This window comes from Oryza glaberrima, chromosome 2 (genome assembly GCF_000147395.1).
Source record: "Oryza glaberrima chromosome 2, OglaRS2, whole genome shotgun sequence".
Classification (NCBI taxonomy): domain Eukaryota; kingdom Viridiplantae; phylum Streptophyta; class Magnoliopsida; order Poales; family Poaceae; genus Oryza; species Oryza glaberrima.
In genome coordinates, this window is record NC_068327.1 from 10,912,309 (window position 1) to 10,932,136 (window position 19,828).

At 40.3% G+C, this 19,828-nt stretch overlaps 1 protein-coding gene and 1 pseudogene across 1 annotated transcript; one reads left to right on the top strand and one right to left on the bottom strand.

Annotated features, from left to right (window-relative positions):
• Positions 1-8,813: 8,813 nt before the first annotated feature.
• Positions 8,814-11,814, bottom strand: LOC127761263 (uncharacterized; annotated as a pseudogene).
• Positions 11,815-13,057: 1,243 nt separating this feature from the next.
• LOC127762903 (WD repeat-containing protein 26 homolog) lies at positions 13,058-19,281 on the top strand. Its single transcript, XM_052287432.1, has 5 exons — positions 13,058-13,331; positions 14,086-14,983; positions 16,357-16,458; positions 17,365-17,994; positions 18,794-19,281. Exons 2-5 carry the CDS (start codon positions 14,192-14,194, stop codon positions 19,052-19,054), a joined length of 1,785 nt encoding a protein of 594 aa, XP_052143392.1. The 5' UTR covers positions 13,058-13,331; positions 14,086-14,191; the 3' UTR covers positions 19,055-19,281.
• The last annotated feature ends 547 nt before the right edge of the window (positions 19,282-19,828 follow it).

Sequence of the window (19,828 nt, forward strand, 5' to 3'; positions counted from 1 at the left end):
CTAAAATACAAAAAAAAAGAAGTAAAATAATTTTTTTTCCTTAGAGGTTGCTATTGTATGATATCTCGTCCCAAGTTGGTATGGTACCATCTGGGTACTGAAGCGATGTATATATTATGGTGTATTGTCATTACCAGACCTGATTTGAGAGAGGGAGAGATCAACTCTCCAACTCGGTGGCTATCCTCCTATCCGACAAGAGCGTCTCCCTACCCACTTGTAGCCACCATCATCAAATCCAGCCAAGCCTAGATCATCGAAGTCGAGTCTAGTCTAAGACAGACAACGACGAGATCTGGCATCCTTGAGTTTGGGACGTGAAAGATCTATGCACTAGAGTAGCTCTTATAAGGGGAGATTGGAAGATCTATGATCCTAAGAGTGCGGTGATTGTTTTGGTGATTAATGACAACCCATTGTTGGAACTAACTATTTCCATGAGTTGGTGAGATTAGGTTAAGTTCCGGCATCGAGTTAAAAGATTGAAGCTAGAAGATGGTTATTCTACCTTGGTGAGGAGCAAGCGAAGACATTGATGATGCGGGGTATGAAATGACGATCTATGGCAAAACGGTGAAGAGCAAGCAAGGCTCGGCTAGAAGATGAACATTATACCTTCATGAGGAGCAAGTGAAGACATTGATGATGCGGGGTATGAAGTGGCTATCTATGGCAAAACGGTGAAGGGCAAGCAAGGCTCGGCTACAATGGACCATGCGGGGGTGAAGGGCAAGCAAGAGGCTTGGCGCCGACGGACCGAATCCGGTGGTGAAGGGCGAGTAAAGGCTTTGTCATTATGGACCGTGCGAGGCCATTTGAAGCTATGAGTAATCCGTATCAATTATAAGAAGACCGCAAGATGGAATGCCGAAGATCAAGAGGATGCGGTTCTCCGATGAACATCAAGTCAAAAGCCAAAGTGGGCATTGATCAAGGCAAATGTATAATTGATTTGGGACTAATGTGCTTAACTAGTTGTAGATAAGAATAGTCCCAATGGTGAAATGGCGTTGACGTTGGCACCCCTCAAGGCGAAGCAAGAAGATGGCAAGAAGGCATTCCTAGTGGTATAGCTTTTCTATTTGCATTTGAGTACAGGAATATTGTACTATTAAGAGGGATGCAACATTGATATGTTTGTTTATGTCTCGGTGCTCAAAGTGACCTATGCAAGTGCTACCTTGAGAGAAACCAAAGCCTTAACCCAACCTATGAGTGGATTTAGAGCTTGTTTCTAGTTGGGTTGGGTAGCCCTCTCAATAAGCTTTCCATAGAGCCCAAGTTTACCGAAAACGGACTCCGGAGCAAGGAGTTATGACCGTTTTTGTGAAGTGCTGTCAAGGTAGCTCGGAAGTTCCGGGCCCTAAGCCAGAAAGTTCCGACCCGATCTCTCTGTTTGGGCGAGGAGGGTGCCAGGAAGTTCCGGGTTTGGGGCAGGAAGTTCCGGGCCCTGTTATGTGAGTAACGGCTAGTTTTTTGGGGGATTGGATTTTTAAGCCCCTCCACCCTCTCCTTTGTTGGCTGCTGACTTTGGGCAAGAATAGACCTATCCATAGCCAAATAGCCCCTCCCAAACCTACCTTAGTGGTAGATCTTTGTGAGTGAGATTTGGGAAGAGATTTGAGAGATTGAGAGGTTGCAAGGTTGAGATCTTGAGAGATCCACTCCATCCTTTTGAGCACTTGAGTTCATAGCAAGCAAATCATCGTTTGTATTTGTTACTCTTGGAGGTTAAGCCTCCTAGACGGCTAGGTGTTGCCCGGTGAGCTCCAAAGCTTGTGGTGAGTCGCGGGAAGTTTGTGAGGGCGTTATTCCACCTCCGAAAGGAAACGGAATAATCGGTGAGTGAAATCCGAGGTGAGGTTTAGGAGGTCGTCTTGGTAGAGCAAGCCTCACTTGTGGTGTTCTTTTGGTGTTCAAGTTGGGGATCTTAGTGGTCACTTGAAACCAAAGAGAAATACCTAGGGGTGTTGGCTTGAAGACCGGAGACCTCTTCCTAGGCCTTTTCTTGGTGAGGCAAGGGGTTAATCAAGACCCGACTCTTTGGAGCTCCTCAACGGAGACGTAGGATTCTCGGTGGAGAATCCGAACTTCGGGAAACAAATCGTTTGTCTCCTCTCACTCTATTTATCTTTGTGATTGTGATGCTTATCTCCTTGTTTGCCTAGTTGTGCTATCATGTCTCCTATTGTATGATCACTTGTGCTATCTTGTGTATTTTCATGTGTATTACCCTTGTTTGAGACATGTTGTACCTTTCTATGGTTTAGGCTTCCTTGTGATTTAATTTACTTGTTGTGAGGTGCTTAAAATAGCAATTCACAACTGCCCGGAAGTTCCTAGGAAGAACCCCGGAAGTTCCGGGCAGCTTTCTCTGCTTGTGAGAAAAAGCTGCCAGGAAGTTCCGAACCTTTTGCCAGGAAGTTCCGGGCCCTGATTTTAACCGCTGTGATTTGAAGTAAATTTTAGGAATGCCTATTCACCCCCCCTCTAGGCGACATCAAGGCCCTTTCAATTGGTATTAGAGCCTAATCTCCGGATTGGCTTAACCGCTTGGAGAGAAGATGTTGGGGGATGGCGAGAAAAACGTGAAGGGTAACATGGTTGATAGTCAAGATGCTATAATGTCAACACGAGGTGAAACTTCCCTTGAACTTCTCATGCTAGATGGTTCAAATTACATGTCTTGGAGTACTCGCATGCTTTATGTGTTTAGGGTCATGGGACCTCAAATAGAGCGAGTTGTAGATGTGAGCATTTCTCCTCCTAGTGATCAAATGATATCATTTGAAGAGGAAGAGAAATGCATACATCTCAATGCTCAAGCTACTAATGTTTTGTTTAGTGCTTTGAGTGAAGATGTGTTTGAATCCATCATGCCACTTGAGGATGCTCATCTCATTTGGAACACACTCAAGGAGAGATATGACAAGTCCGAGTGTGATGAGGCAAAGCTCGCTATAGAAGAACCACTTGTGGAGTGCTCAAATTCATCGACAATTTGTAAAGAGCCTCAAGTGATTCTATCCAATGATCAAGATAGCCTTGCCACATTCACCTCCTCACCAACACATGTCTCCATTAAAGGTAATGAAATGGTGAGTAGCGTCAATGTGGATACTTCTACCTCCTATAGTGCTTGTGGAACTAATCTTTTGAAGGTAGAAGTATGTGGGAAAAAATGGCCAAGTGAAGAATTTACATCTCCAAGATGCTCATCTTCACACTTGGATGAATATTCTTGCATCATGGAGAAATCATTAAAGCTCAACTTGTGGAGCTCACTAGCAAGCTCAACTTGGATGAACTTTTGTGCTCTCATGGAAATCTTGTGGATTCACATGCCATGCTAGAAGTAACTCATGAGGTGATCATAACAACGGTAAAATCCTATGTGCCTCATGTTCAAGTTGACTTTACTTGTGCTAACTCTTGTTGCTCTCAAGCAAATATTTTTCCGGGCACTACATGTGACTTGGATTATGTAGAGAAAAAGGAATAACACATCGATCATGGACTTGTTGGCAATGCTCAACCTTCTCAAGATAACCGTGAAAGCATGGTGAAGAAGCTTGAGAAGGGATCAACCTAGCTTGCACCAAGTTCTATCAAGAAGATAACAAATCCAACAACAAGAGCAAGGGGCAAGATCAAAGGAAGAACAAAGCTTCCATTACTTGCTTGAAGTGCAAGAAAATGGGACATCATGTGAGAGATTGCCCTTGGAAGAAAGAGAAGAAGTTGAACAAGAATGAGGATCTTGCTCACAAGTTCTTCAAATCCACCAAAGAGGGACACTTTGCCTCAAGTTGTCCTTGCAAGATTGATGATGAAGCCACACTTCCAAGAAAGACATCAAGAATCAACAAAAGGAAGTGCTACGGTTGCAATGAGAAGGGGCATGAAATTGGATTTTGTCCGCACAAGAAGGATGATCATAGAAATCGATCAAGCAAGAGGCAAACCGGCAACAAGCAAGTCAAGAAGCAAGATAAAAGCAAAACTCAACTTTGCTATTCTTATACTAATATATGTAAGTTCCTTGCATTTAGAACTAGAACGTGAGGCATAGTAATGGCGCATGTGTGATATTCTATTGATCCTGTTTAGGCTGCTTTAGGAAAGCAGTCAAGCGGGAATGGAAAAAATGTCTTCTGCTGCTATCTTATCTGCTAAAATGGAAAAAAAAATCTTCTCTTCTTATTTATGTCACTCATCATAGTCGGATAGACCCATGAGACTTTCTTTTCTCCCAGTAGGCTCTAGCGCTACAGTAATGCTTATGGCTGCAATCCAAATAGCAATGGTCCTCGCGGATTTAGTGCACCCAATCCATTAAGGATTCCTGGTAGTGAGATTCCTCTAGTCAAGTCTAAGGATTGAGTATGAGGGATTTCATCCAGTCCATTGCGGAATGTATGGTCACAAAATAGACTCATCCCCCTGCTTATAGTATGTAGCTTGGAAGGCCTTGGATTCACACGTCTGGTGCTGCCCCATCTTCTCCGCATCAAAGAGTAAAGTATGTTGTTGAGGTGGTAAAAAGTCGACTTTGTTTGTCACTAAACTTGCAGCATTCTCGTATATTGAAGCCGCTGAAGACTAGGGCCTAAGTATTGCTTCTATCCGAGGCGCTACCTGCGACTCTGCATGGGAGAAGAGGGTTGAATTGCAAACTTTTGTGTTTTGGCTTCTATTATTGAATCAGGCTTCTATTTTCAATCTTTAGTTACCATGGGAAAAGAAAGCTGTAGCTAACACATTAAGTATCCCACCTGGGGAGTATGTTCACAAGAATGAAACTCAGAGGAATTGACGGGGGAGGCCCGGGAACGGATTCACAGCCATATGGCTGACCGACGATTACTAGCGACTCCTACTTCATGCAGGCGAGTAGCAGCCTGCAATCCAAACGCCCTTGCGGCTGCTGAAGCAGCTATTGTATATCCATTCTTTCTTCCATCCATCCCTTTCTTTCATTCGGGTCGGTCACTTTTTTGGGCTCGGATCGAGAAGTGGAAGTCATAAAAAACATTTATTTATGCTATTTGTACCGGTCACCGGTTTATGGATGAGTGCTATTGGCGTAGTCGGACTGACTCTAAACCTACATGCCTATGACTTCGTTTCCCAGGAAATCAGTTTAGCGGTTCTTGAGTCGTCAATGATTGGTGAACCGGCAGCATTCATTTGCAACTCCTCTAGGTTGATTCTCGGATACGAAGATATCAAATGGAATACATCAAACTCGCATGTCCTGCCACTCATGTGTGGTATTTGAAATGTCTTTCTAGTTATATCGCGAATCTTCTATATAAACCCCACAGGTGGTGCATGGCTGTCGTCAGCTCGTGTTGTAAGGTGTTGGTTTAAGTCTCGCAACAAGCGCAACCCTCATGTTTAGTTGCCACTATGAGTTTGGAACCTTGAACAGACCGCCGATGTTAAGCCGGAGGAATGAGAGGATGAGAGCTTTTCCTATAATTGTTGGCCCTACCTGGTAGATGCTTTCAACACTTCGAGTTTGTCTGCCATAATATACATGAAATGTTGGGAGCTCTGTGTGATAAATAGAACATTGTTGAATTGGAAATGCTATTTGTGCCGGTGAATCGATGAAACTATGTCCTATGCAGTTTTTTTGCGCAATGCCATATGTCGTAAAAAAATGTTGGACAAAATATTTTAAATCTTTTCTATAAGATATATTTCTCTCAAAATGGTGACACGATAACATATTTGGTATCTATAGTTTTTGGCTCATACATTTTTGTATTTTTTGATAACATTTTTGTATTTTTGGTATCTAGAGTCCTAGCCTCACAAATCCAACAAAAGGCAAAATCACATCCTCACATATCTGTCATACATGTGTTCTACTTAGTGTTCTTAGATTAAACACATTGAATATGTAGAAACCCTAATAATCTGTCGTTTGTTGCATTGACTCTCATGGGGCATATATAAAGTACATATGAAATAGAGATTTGAAGTACAAGACAAAGTTAGAGTAGATTATCTCTAGGATTTTATCTCTGTAGTTTGTATTCGACTCTTATCTTTAATCATATATGTACTTCTAACAACTTTATTGTCTTACATTAATTATATGTAAACTAAACCATTGTTTTAGTTTGAAAACCATGGGCATAGTGAATTCTCCAACCAACACACAGCGCCAAAGGAAAGTTATTGAAGGATAGATTGACGATTTATATAGCTGAAGTGTGGATTTGTGCTCATAAAAAGCTTGTTAGAAAAAACCATCTGTTTGTTTAGGCTTAGACTTTGTCATAAAAGCTAATAGTATATTTGCGGCTATGAAATTTCCAAAGCATGATTAAAAAGGCAATAGCTTATTTATTTAGCCTCTACCTTTTTACCAAAAAAATAAAAAAATCTAAGGACACCCCTAAACAAGTAAGGCTAAGTTCGAATGTGAGTTTTGGGGCGAGCTTTTTCTGGCATGGGAAACGAGGCAAGCAATTAGTGTACGATTAATTGAGTATTAATTATTACAAATTTGAAAAAATATATTTATTTAAAATTTGAAAACTTATATATTAAAAGTACTTTTTTTAGAAAAAAAAACACATAGTTTAGCCATTTAGGAAGTGTGCTAATAGAAAACGAGGATGTTGCTGAAAGTGCATCTAGACCCCTAATTTGTTTTGATGATTAATGACAATACGATTAGAGAGGACTAACAAGTTTTATTAAGTGAATGTGAAGGATTATCAGTCCGTGATGATTTGTAGCGCAATGCATATCTCAACGAATGTGACAAAATTATGAGTTGCGGCAATGATCAAAAGTTATATTGTATATTTTCATTTCTTTGGGTCATTAGGAAAACCGCACTATTAAGAGTGATGATGCATTGACATATGAGGTGTGATGAATGTGCTCAAAATCATTTTTTAGAAGTGTTTCTCCTCGGTTTCTGTATTCTGGAAATTTTCGAAGTTGTCCGAAATAGATTTTCGGAGTTTCCGAAAATACACAGAACCAGATTTAGCTTCTGAAAATTTTCGGAGTTGTCCGAAAGTGATGACATTCCACTTCCCTCCATCATATATTAACACATATCCACCTGATACCTCATACCCTGCCCTGGTGTCAAGTGGTAACTGGTAACCATGCATGTATCACCACAGAAATATGTATTCTAATACACAACAAAGATTTTGAAATTAAGAATTGACAATTTAAAGTTGTTAGGACGAGAATGTGGAAAAGCGCCCTTTCACAGTTTTGGTTAATGAATGATGAGTCACATCATACAGCTCACATTATTTCCCTTAAGATCTTAATCATGACATTTGTGTGGTGCAAATGATATCTATATTGCAACACCAAACACTTGGTTAGTGACAGAGGTGAGCATACTTCTATTTTGAACACAATGTTATGCCAATGCACACCTCAATCTGGTTTACATGAAAAGAAAAGCAACATAGTTCATATAATTAGAACCCATGGTTGTTAGCACTAAGTAATATTACAAGGACTGGCATGAACAAAAGCTTTAGCAGAACCAAAATTTATAGCAGAAAACAAGGAGTGGTTGGATTGGCACCAAGGTAAAGCTAAATGTTTAGAAACATTGATTTTATATGGTTTGGGTGCTTGGCAAAATTACAGACAAAACTAAGTTGTTTGGAACCAAATAAATGGCCAAATGACAAAAAAAATGAAGTTGTTTCGAACCAAATAAATGGCCAAATTAAACGTTGGAGATTTTTTTGCTATATGATCCTTTTTTAAATAGGGAAGTATCTGTGCGATCTTTTCCCATCACATTTACATGATATACTCATATTTATACAACACGTATAAATTTGTCTATTTGGTTGTCAACAATATTTGGATAATTAATAATTTAATCATATATATATAACATGTATAAAAGTATTATATAAGTATTATTAAGATGTATTTACATTGTTACATCCTTCTCATTTGTCCTTTTTAGAAACACAATATAAACGCAGACGCTCGTAACACGTGCACACTCATTTTTATAAACATACACCCTACCCCTATGTTGAGCACCTCCAAAAGATGGGCTGATATCTTGAATGTTGAGCACCTCCAAAAGATGGGCTGATATCTTGAGATTTACGAAGTCACCACAGACGCTTCGTTGTCAACGGGTACGTCACCTACCGCTGAAAAAATAATTAGCCGTAAATGCAAGCATTCGTGTCGAGTCTAGACTTAACCCGGGTGGGTTGGTTTTACCACAAAGAACCTAACTAGTTTGGTTACGCTTATTTGGTTACTAGTGATCATGCACGTGCAATGCACGTTGGTCCAATATAAATTAAAAAAAATGTCTCCAATTACAAGCAGAAACATTTCTTATTAATTTTAAAACCATATTTATCATGGTAGTAAAATATGATTTGAAGCTAGGTAATTTTATCCCAAAATTAAATTCCAGTGAAGTTTCATATTATATACTACTATTAAATTTGAACTATTGCAGACATATTCACTTGGACAATACAGTTAAGGCAAACCCAAATGATAACATGTATATATAAATGGTGTATAAGATTGTAATCTGTAAACAAACAAAAGTAAACTTGTTCAAAATAAGTGAAATAAAAGTTTAGGATGTTTGAAGTTACAAATTTTCTTCACCATAATGCTCATAACCTGAATACTGCGTACATCAGATGCTCAATAATTTAGTTTGTAATTTACAATTGGATACCCATCTATCAGTAAGTCATAGAACAATATAGGAGTACACTAAAGACTACATGAATAGTCTTTGAAACAAATTCAATATACCATGTCCGGTGCCAGATCAATTCTCACCGTTATTATTGACATGTTGTAGAAACAAAAAAAAGTTTATAACAAGCAAAGACATAGATTGTCGAAAAGTTCTCTAATGTTTCCATGCTGCGGTATAGTACATAGTATATACCACCTAATATCCAGATCCTGTGCTACTAAAAAATTACCATCAGTCTTAGGTAGCACAAATTTGAACTATCAGTCTCTAAGAGCCAACTGCGTATTTCATGATATTTTGCAATTGCTCTAGCATCCCTTCTCTAAGTAAGTCTGCTATGATAAAAAATAGAAAGATGAGGTAATCAACATTGCACAACTTGAGGAGCACCAACCCCCTGCTTCTTAGGTTATTCCACATAGCATTCAGGTACTCAGCATTTGTACCCAATCCTTTTTTTTTTTCAAATTTGTATTCTTCAGAGTTGCAAAGTAGATGGTCCTGCATGCAACAAAATTATTTGTCAGAATCATTGGTTCAGAAATTTCAAAAACATAATTTTTGTATATGCATGTGCATAAGTTGAACTCTAATAAGCATGGATGAATAATGGTTTATATATATATTTTTAGAAACTGTGATGATACATTTGAGATTCTTTGCAAGCAGAATTCATGCCAAGAAAAAAAATCCCAACTATGCTCACCTAATTTAGTGTGATGGTAAATCATAAATTGATGGATCAACCATAACTTTCTGTTAATAATATTCAAGATTACATCGTCAAATGGTTCTCATTATTCACATTATCGACTGAGATGAAATGCAGTAATATCTGACAAAATTGGAAAAAGAATACATGATTAACACAAATTTGGTCACATTTTGCACATTAACTTACCTTGTGAGTACCTCTATAAATGATGAAACATCAAAAGATTTGGCCATTTGCTTTGTTGTTACCATCATCCATCCTAAGCCATTGATTTTAGTACCATCGATGGGGTGAAATTGTTTAGCAATCACATATGCTTCTCTCTTTCCTATGTTTCCTGAAACAAACACCAGCTTGATTGGTGAGCAGGAAGCATGCCTGAGAACAAATAAAAATTTTTACACTACTGTAGCTTAAATAAAATGTGCAACTCAGTGACTACAAAATCTCACACATTCAGGGAAAATAGTAAGAAAGTACATGTTGCAGTGTCATAATCACATTAGAAATTAATATGTTGATGGCGTAGTCCCTGCTTGACACCATTGGTCATGCCAAAAACTCTGAAAATGTAGAAGCAAACGGTATGAAAGGAAAATATATTCCTAACAGGGTAGTAAAAGAGCTGTGCACAAAGAGCAACAGCTTGAATCTTTCTAAAGTGCATCATCTAGCATAACCATGCATTGATCGATGGCATAAGTCAAAATATTCATTTCACAAACAGAAACATATATCAGTTTCTCTTCTTCCACGTCTCCATCCAAAGCATCATCTGTAGCATCCCCATGACATCACTCATCATCTCCATCTCTAAATTTTGGCGCTCAACGTCCATCATAATCGAATTAATGCATAGCTTGTGTTGAAATTAAATAAGTCAGGGATTTCAGCCCATTGCATCGCATATCTAGCAGCTACAGCATCTTAAGTAAAAGATTGATCCCAACCTGACCATGTTGCTACTACTGCTTAGTACAACTTAATGAATTCAAAATCATGTACAGTAGCAAAAACCTTAGACTTTCACGTTTTTCCTTATAATGCATAGTAGATTCATAGACCATGTAAAACACATCGCTTGGTAAGCATGGAAGACACTGCTAGTTGACAAGGCATGGACACATTGTATAAATAGCAATAATTGGCATTTAGCAAGAAAGCGGCAGAGCAAATGCACAGTTATCTCAACACTCATAGAAAAGCTCCTTGAAGCTGAGATTTAAGTTGGCAGATCTTTGTGGTATGATGTTGTGTACAAATAAGATCTTTGGCTATCATTTTCACAGCTACCTGAGCGCGTCATGAGAAAAACTGGCATATCGTTGTTGAAATTGCATGGAACACAAGAAACTACAAATAATGGGCTCTAATTTGTCTCCACGGTTTTGGATGATGTCAACAACCAACTTGTGGGATGCTCCCTGAGAGATGAAAAGAAGTGAATTAGCATTAGCTGGACAAAAACAAGTAAATTAGCATTACCTCAAACCATAAGCTTGTAACCAAAATAGTACTTAAAATCAGCAATACGTGGAAAGCATAAATCTAGAAATATTAATTTCAATAAGTTCAAATCAACATCTTTAAAAAAAGCAAAATTCTGTTAATTTTCAACAGAATAAGATATTCTCTGTAGTGGTGATGATCAATAATTAACTTTCATCAAGCTGTACAGTGGATCGAGAATGAAAAGAGGAGAAATTTTCATATAGGGGATTGATGAGCTCAAAAGGGGAATCACAGAGTAATTTTCAGATGAATCAATCTAACCTGCACAAGAGAGGACCAGCGTCCAGGGAGGACCGGCGCCCTGGAAGCATCGGAGCTGCTTGATATGGGCAGACTCTACCCCTTAACTGTCACGCCACAAGAGGCGTGGCAGGGAGCCACTGGAAGGCAGGATCACAAGGACGCGACGGGGCGGCTGCGCCGGTGGAAAGGAAGCTCCACCAGGACGTTGATTGATGCGGAAGAACTTATGGCAGCGCGAGCGAACAAGAAGGCCCCCGGGGGCGGGGGGCAGCGATGGGAGGAGGCGGACGGCGATGCAGAAGGGGCCGAAGTCGGCTCCGGCGGCTGATCCGAGTGGGAGAAGCACGATCTGGCCGCGTCTCCGGTGAGGACGCGGTGTAGCGCTGGCAGCGGGGCGCAGCGGTGGGGAAGAAGGAGGACGGCCGCGGCGGCTCCGGCACGGCCGCGGCGTAGCGGCGGCAACGAGGAGCAGGAGGAGCGAGCGAGGAGGACGGCCGCGGCGGCTCCGGCGAGGACGCGGAGGAGCGGCGGCAGCGGGGAGTCGCTCCTGCGAGGACGCGGGGAGTGAGCGAGGAAGAGAAGCGCGCGGTCTCCGCGGCCGCGGGTGGAGGAGGAGCGATGTCTTCGCGCGTGGAATCCTCGGCTGTGAAATCGTGGGGTGGAGAAAACTTGCGCGGATGGACGGTCCAGATTAGTCCGGATGATTTGGCATGTAGCATTGAAGGGGGACAACTTCTACTTTTTATATTAGTATAGATAGATTTGTCTTCTTTATTGTAGAAAGATGTACAAGAACACACAATACTGTAGTTTACAGATACACACCACACTAATACACCCTCGGTGCTTTCTCTTAACCCACGTTTTAAGAGACAGATACTATTAGTACGTGCACACCACACTAAAACATCCACGAGTGCTCTACTAAAACACATTTAGGCCTTTGTTTGGTTTGCTGGGGATTGAAGATGATTGAAGAAAATTGAGGAAAAATAATTCCACACATCATAATAGATGCAAAATAAATAACCTCCAATCTCTCCCACTTGGAGACTAACTAAACATGACCTTAAAGAGAGAAACCATTGATAAATCTCTCATCTCACTAATTTCCAATTAAAAATGCGCTCATGTACATAATATTTATGATTACGGAATTTAAATTATGGTTGGTAAAGTTGCATCGACTAATCCATCGTCATATCACGATGCTTTCCTCCTTTTGACTTCACATCTCTACTGTTATAAAAATTGAAAAAGATTTTACCGGTACTTTGGTACATATCTGTGTATGAGTCGGTTTCTAAGTTGTTTTCTTTTGAAAATACATATTTGTATTTGAGTTAGTTTTTAGTTTTGTTCGCTTTTGGAAATACGAAAAGAGTCATATGAGAAATCACTTTGAATAAACTCACATATTAACTTGAGACACTCGGACTCTTATAAATTCCTAATTAAAGCTCATAATTTTCTAAAAAAGTTTATATTCAAACGAATTCCCACAGTATATTTTACCTTAGCTAAACCGTATAACAATAACAAGATTAAAGTAGCTTTCACCCGTTGCATTGCACGGACATTTTTTTTGCTAGTTGTAAAAAAAAAAAACAAACGTGGCATTACATTAGATCACATGATTTTACTTCATTCAGCACAGGCCATTTTAAGGCCCATTTCGAGTTTGCTAACCAATAGTTCCTTCCTGGTCCAATAGAGTAAGGATAGAAGTAGGGTTCCCTAGAAGTTTTTATTTTCTTTTTTTTTTTTATTTCTTTTTCTATATTATTTTCTCTCTTCTTCTAGGAGTATATTTCTCTCTCTCTCTCTAGCGAACTACCCAAGCCACTGCCCTTCTCCTTTGCCTTGCGCCCTTCTCTTTCCTCTTCCTCCTGCGTTTGCGTGACGAGGAACGAAAGCATCATCTCCGCCCCCCGCCGCCGCCGCCGCCGCCTCCCGCCGCCGCCGACCGCACCCAACGCCCCCTTCGTCCTCCCGTGCGCCCGCCCCTCTCCGCATCGAATCGATCGCCCCCTCCAAAGTCGGTGCAGAGTTCGTTGGGCGAGCCCGCGGAAGGGAGGGAGGTGGGTGGTGGTGGGAGAGGCGGCCGTGGAGGTGAGGATGAGGGGGAAACCCCTCGAGCTCTCCTCGTTTGTGTTCTGTGTGCGCGACGAGGCTAGGGGGAGAGTCGATTTGGGATGGGGTGGGGGGGGGGGGGGATTGCGGGGGGCGCGTGATTCTGGATGGATTGGTGCTTTGCGCTGCAGGAATTTGTGATCGCGCGGTGGGATTTGGGATCAATCAGAATTTCATGCGTGTTGCCAATGTTTTTTTAATGTTTGGGGGTAAGGTTTGATATGGATTGTTGGGGCCAAATTTCCCCAAATCTTCTGGGACTAGCGTTGCCGACAGTTGCTTCAGTGGTCGTCTGCACCGACCAGCGCCGCAGGGATCCGCCGCCGCCGCCAAGATCCGCCTCTGCGGCCGTGGATTCCACACCACAGCCGCTCCAGTTCATGTCTTGACAGACTACGGATGCTGGGATCCTTGATCGCTTCATCCAATCTTTGCCGAGGCGGCGATGATGGGTGTACCGCGTATTCAATGTGATGTTAGGATGTTCAGTTTCTACGCTAATTGATACGCTTGGGTGGTTTTTGCTCACTAAGGCCGATCAAGTCCGGGCTTCAATTGTATTTCACGCATTACGTGCCTTGCTGGTTTTATTTGTTGTTTGTAACTTGCTATGCAAACTTTCGTGGTGGGTGGGCATTAGCTGCAAATTGTAGATAGGATGATCACTTAGATAGACCCTTCTCTGCATTTGATCATCTAGAACTTACACTTTTCAACTGCTGTCTCTCTGCAGCAACGTCCTTTCGTTATACACCACCCATTGCAAGCATTCCGCTCGGAGCTGCATAACATCATCTCCCTAGAAGTCAAAAATATATATGGGCTGATTTTAACATTTCATGGGAGGTTTTGAAGACGATGAACCACCCTCGAAACGCGCAAGAGCATCCTCAGTAGAACCAGCAAGTTTGTTAGATAGTTTTTCTTGCTTGAAACCTGCCGCTCCTTTGGGAAGCACAATGGCTAGACCTTTGCCTTCCCAGGGGAAAGAAGTTATGGTTGGCTCTAAAGGTGTTATTAAGAGGGATGAATTTGTGAGGATAATCACAAAGGCTCTGTATAGCCTTGGTTATGAAAAAAGCGGAGCAGTTCTTGAGGAAGAATCAGGAATAACTCTGCATTCCCCAACAGTGAATCTTTTCAGAAGGCAGGTACTTGATGGGAATTGGGATAGTGCAGTGGTTACCTTGAAGAAGGTTGGCCTTTTGGACGAAAACATTGTAAAGTCTGCTATATTTCTGATACTGGAACAAAAATTTCTTGAACTTTTGAGAAATGACAATGTCATGGGTGCTATAAGGACTTTGCAGAGTGAAATTACACCACTTGGTGTCAACAAAAAAAGAGTTCATGAACTGTCGGGCTGCATAATTTCTTCTCCACAGCATGTATTACTTGGTTTTTCGAAGCTTGGCATTGAATCTTCAAACTCACGGCTGAAGCTGCTAGAGGAATTGCAAAAGGTGCTTCCCCCAACTGTTATGGTACCAGAGAGGAGGTTAGAGAATTTGCTTGAGCAAGCACTTACTGTCCAGCGTGAAGCTTGTTATTTCCATAATTCTATTGATGGCTTGTCACTCTACACTGATCATCACTGTGGGAAGGATCAGCTACCATCTTGCACGGTGCAGGTAATAACTTATACAAGTGCTTATTTCAGTTTATAGTGTTATGAATGAAGGTTGTATACTTGTCTTGACTGCTTATACACCCACATAAGAATGATTTCTTGGCCTACTGCTCTGTTGTTCTGTTTAACCACTTAAAAATATTTTCTTGATCCACCACTGGGCAATTTTATTTAAAACATTCCTCAAATACTGCCTTTGGCCACCATGAAGTAATTCTCAGTAGGATGTTACTATAATGTTGTTACCAGACTAGAGAGGAGATTTTTGTTAAAAGCAGTCCAATAGCTTATTACTGAATCTTGTTACGAAGGGTCCTACAATAGATTTATTATAGCATGAATATGTTGTGTATCACTTCTAATGGCTCTGCAATACGCTTTATATAGTAATGAGCTTCTCTGTAGTCCAACTGGTTAATGCTATCTTGGGCCCTAGCGCTAACTTGTTACTGATGCAAGTGTCAAAGTTCTCTCCCTTCCCTCCCCTCCTACTAAACAAGTAAACTGCACTATTGTGAGTGCTCAAGTGCTCTGTGTTTTTGGATAGTAAAACAGAAGTTACAGAACAGTTTACATGGAAGCAGGAAAACTTCAACTTTAAAAAGTTCAGCCTGCAGTTGTAGTAGGCATGGACCAAGTTTTTCTTGCATATTCCTGAAATATATATATTTACTATTTAGACAAAGTAACATAGTTTGATGCAAAATTCAGATTTGGATCAAGAAAAGATTTGGCTTAAAATTTTTATATCAGATAGAGCAAATAAGAAATATGTGCTACTCATCTTCTCTCATTCTGGAAAACATTGCCTTTACTATAAAATTAGATGGAAACCTAGCTTTTTGCTATGGGAAATTTGCCTGACTAAACGCTAAACATGAGGTGTAAGTTGAATCCGTGTTGTGGCTAGGTGGCTGGGCTTTGGCGTGTTTTTGTGGGAAATTTGCATGGAGAAATGTAAACATAGGGCCTTTTTGGCACAGCTCCAGCTCCAGCTCCACATCTTCTGGAGCTGGAGCCTAGCTAAACAGTTTCAGCTCCACCTAAAATGGGAGCGGAGCTGGGTGGAGCACTCACACAAAATGAACTAGAGAGGTTTAGCTAGGTTTAGGCTGCTCCACAACTCCACTCCAGACCAAACTTCTGGAGCTAAATTTAGGAGTTAGGGCTCTACCAAACAGGCCCTAATGTGCAAGGTGGATTTGCTTTGTGGTTTTCTATAACCATGCTTTGTCATATACTCATTTTTTTTACCGTTGGGTGATCAACTGCTTTTTTTTTCCTGTTAAGTTATTCGCCAAGACTTCTCTTTGCTGGCAGCTCCATATCTCAAAATTCACTGGTACTAATCGCACATTAAAATTCTTGTTGCAGGTTCTGCGTGCACACCGTGATGAAGTATGGTTTCTTCAATTTTCAAACAATGGAAAGTATTTAGCCTCAGCATCAAATGATAAATCCGCAATCATATGGAAGGTAAAAATTACGAATCTATCCATGAACATAGTGGCTTATTTGCATGGAACTGTTTGTTTAGCAGTCCAATAGCCTGTTGTCCCTGAACTTCCCATTTTGCACCTTTTGTCAAATCATGATTTTGCACAAGTTCATTCAGGCCTGATTGGGTTGGAGGATTTGGATCCTTTCATTGAATTAAATCCGAGACATTCTTAGAACAATCCCTTCTGTACACCCTCAGGTTTTGTGTCTCTGCTGTTACTTCTGTCTGAAGTGAATTCTGAAAAAAAAAACGATCTCTGAAAATTAAGATAAAATATTGCCATTTATCTGATCATTTCATCAGTCTACTTGAGAGTTATCTCCAGCTAGCTTTATCAGCAAGGAATCTAATATAGATATTTGCCAATTTTGCCCTATGAACTTGTAGTATGACACCTTTTTTCCTAGCTTGTAACCATTGCCATGAAAGTGCATATTTTCTCATCTGGTCACAGTAGTCTGTCTTACATTCCACCTAATCTAAGTTGGTTCTTATGCATGTCATTTTCAGTTTAATTAGTTGAGCTTATAGTCATCTGGTATATCTATGCCCAAGGACATTAAATTTTTGAAACTTATTCTTCAATTTTTTTCATCAAGTCTTCTTCACAATTCGAATCCTCATTAGATCTCTTTGCAGCAGGTTGGCATAAAATAAAATTTTAATTTCTTGGTCTCACAGTTTCTCCCCTGCAACAATGCTTTATTTTAGTGACTGAATCTCCTCTACAAGATTTTTCCTTTGTCTTATGGAAATTAGTATGTTGTATATAATCTGTTGCAGAGAACTTCATTATATGTTTTGTTTTTGTTATTGATCATGATGTAAAGGGTCTTTTCTTGATATTCTCTTGATGCAAAGCACATGCTATCATTCCCTAGGTTGATGAAGATGGAGAGCTATCGCTAAAGCACACATTGACTGGTCATGACAAGCCAGTCATGATGGTTGCATGGAGCCCTGATGATTGCCAGCTTCTCACATGTGGAATGGAAGAAGTCATTCGGCGTTGGGATGTTGAATCTGGCAAATGTCTTCATGTTTATGAAAAGTCTGGCATTGGTCTGATCTCATGTGGTTGGTTTCCAGATGGAAAGCATATATTGTCTGGTCTAACTGATCATAACTTTTGCTTGTGGGATTTAGATGGTAAAGAAGTAGATTGTTGGAAAGGCCAGAGATCATCTAAAACATCTGATTTTGCCGTATCAAACGATGGCAAGCTTATAATAAGCATGAATAGAGAGTCCACCATTCGTTTATTTGATCGGGAGACAAAACAGGAGAGATTGATTGAGGAGGACAATACAATCACATCATTTTCTCTTTCAGAAGATGGTGATTTCTTGCTTGTAAACCTTATAAGTGAGGCGATTCATTTGTGGAACATAAGGAATTGCCCCATTCGAGTTAACCGGTATGCTGGTCATAAGCGCAGCCGGTTTGTGATAAGGTCTTGTTTTGGTGGATCCGAGCAGGCCTTTATTGCTAGTGGTAGTGAAGATTCACAGGTATGGTGATTTTGCTTGATGGCCACCTATCACTATAAAATAATGATATGGATGTTGTTAAATTTCGTTGTTACAGTGTTCTTCTATTACTTGTGCTAATGATTGGCATTCTGCATTCTAGATTTCCTCAGTATGTAAGGAAAATATAGTCATAGCATACGTAAACATCCTCAATACATTGGATTATTACACTGTATACAAAAACATCACTACATCTAGTTCACTTTTGGAACCTTGCACAGTACCGCAAATGTATTAATGTTTAGGCCTGTTCTTCAGATTTACACTGTGTTTTCTTGTTATCTAGGCATCGACCACCTCATTTTCTCCAAAATGCTATGAATGCATAAATATTGATTGCTGTTTTATCAAGTCTAATGGCTTGGAACGGCTGTTGCTGATTTTATTTATAGAATAGAGGTGACAGATGAGTTTAAAGTTTAATCCAAATAAATATGCATTATTATGTTGGGATATTTCGTCAGAATTTACTGTCTTCATACTGATAATTAGTAGTCTACCAGATAGAACCATTTAGTATTCCAGTAATGGCACCCATTATCTGATATACAAAATTAATATGGAAAAGAAGAAAGATGAAATGCTACAAATTACTTTGGATGGAGCTAGTTAAGTCTCAAAATTGTTATGGCAAACAAAGTGTGGAGCTATGTGCTGTCTAGCGTGGTCTAACCACTAGATTGTCACGCATCTTTTCCTATCCTCTGCATCTATGTATCTTGTCCTGTCTTCTGCAACTTCCGTAACCTCAAAATCTGGAATAATTTTCCTACTTCAGATCTATATATGGCATAGAGCTACTGGAGATCTTATTGAAACTCTGCCTGGTCACACCGGCACGGTCAACTGTGTAAGCTGGAATCCTGCGAATCCGCACATGCTTGCATCTGCAAGCGATGATCACACAATTCGTATATGGGGTTTAAAGAAGGCCAATCTGAAGCGCAAGGATGTTGGCAGCAGCAATGGGATCTATGCAAATGGTAATACACCCAGCAATGGTGTGGTACACCAGTGCAACGGGAACAGCAGCAAATGAACATGGCTTGCTAACCAATGGATGGATGACTGGCATTTGTAAATCCCCTTTTCCTTCCCTTTCCTTTAGTTTCCTATCCATCAGGGAGGACGCCATAGTAAAACAAAGCTCTGCAGCACAAAGTGTGGGGAAACCTGCTGGGTTTCATGCACGATCTCTCATGTATTCCACCTTACTGTTTGTCACATTTATTTCTTAATTCATGCTGAAAAGATATTTCGATACTATATTGCACCTTAGAGGTCTTTCTGTTCCCTTCATTCTTAGTGCTTATGGTAAGTGTTGTGATTTAAGTGCTGATTGATCAAGTACAGAACAGATTGTAACTGGGTAACCTAGGGAGAAAAGGTCATCTTTAATGTAATGCAACACCTATGATCGTCATTGCCACTACCCCAAATTTAAAGAACTAAAGCATGTTTCATTTGAAATATTTTAGGACATTTTATGCCCACACTTGGAATAGTATAAACAGCATAAGGTTGTCTGGAAATTTGTCTGTATTCTGTAAATTACACAAACAAACCTATGCTGCGTGATTTTTTTTGGGTATCAGATCCTACATTGTATCATTCTTTTCTTGCTGAGTTTGATCATATATTGAATTGTAGCATTGTAGATTCAATCAAACTTATAAATGAATGCATACATTTACTTAATTATACTCTACATTGTGCCCTGTATAATGTTGTGGATATGCCTGACCCACCTTCATATCTTTGGCCTTTTTGGCTTTGCTGTCTTATTAAGGAAGTAGGTCAGTTGAGAGGTCTT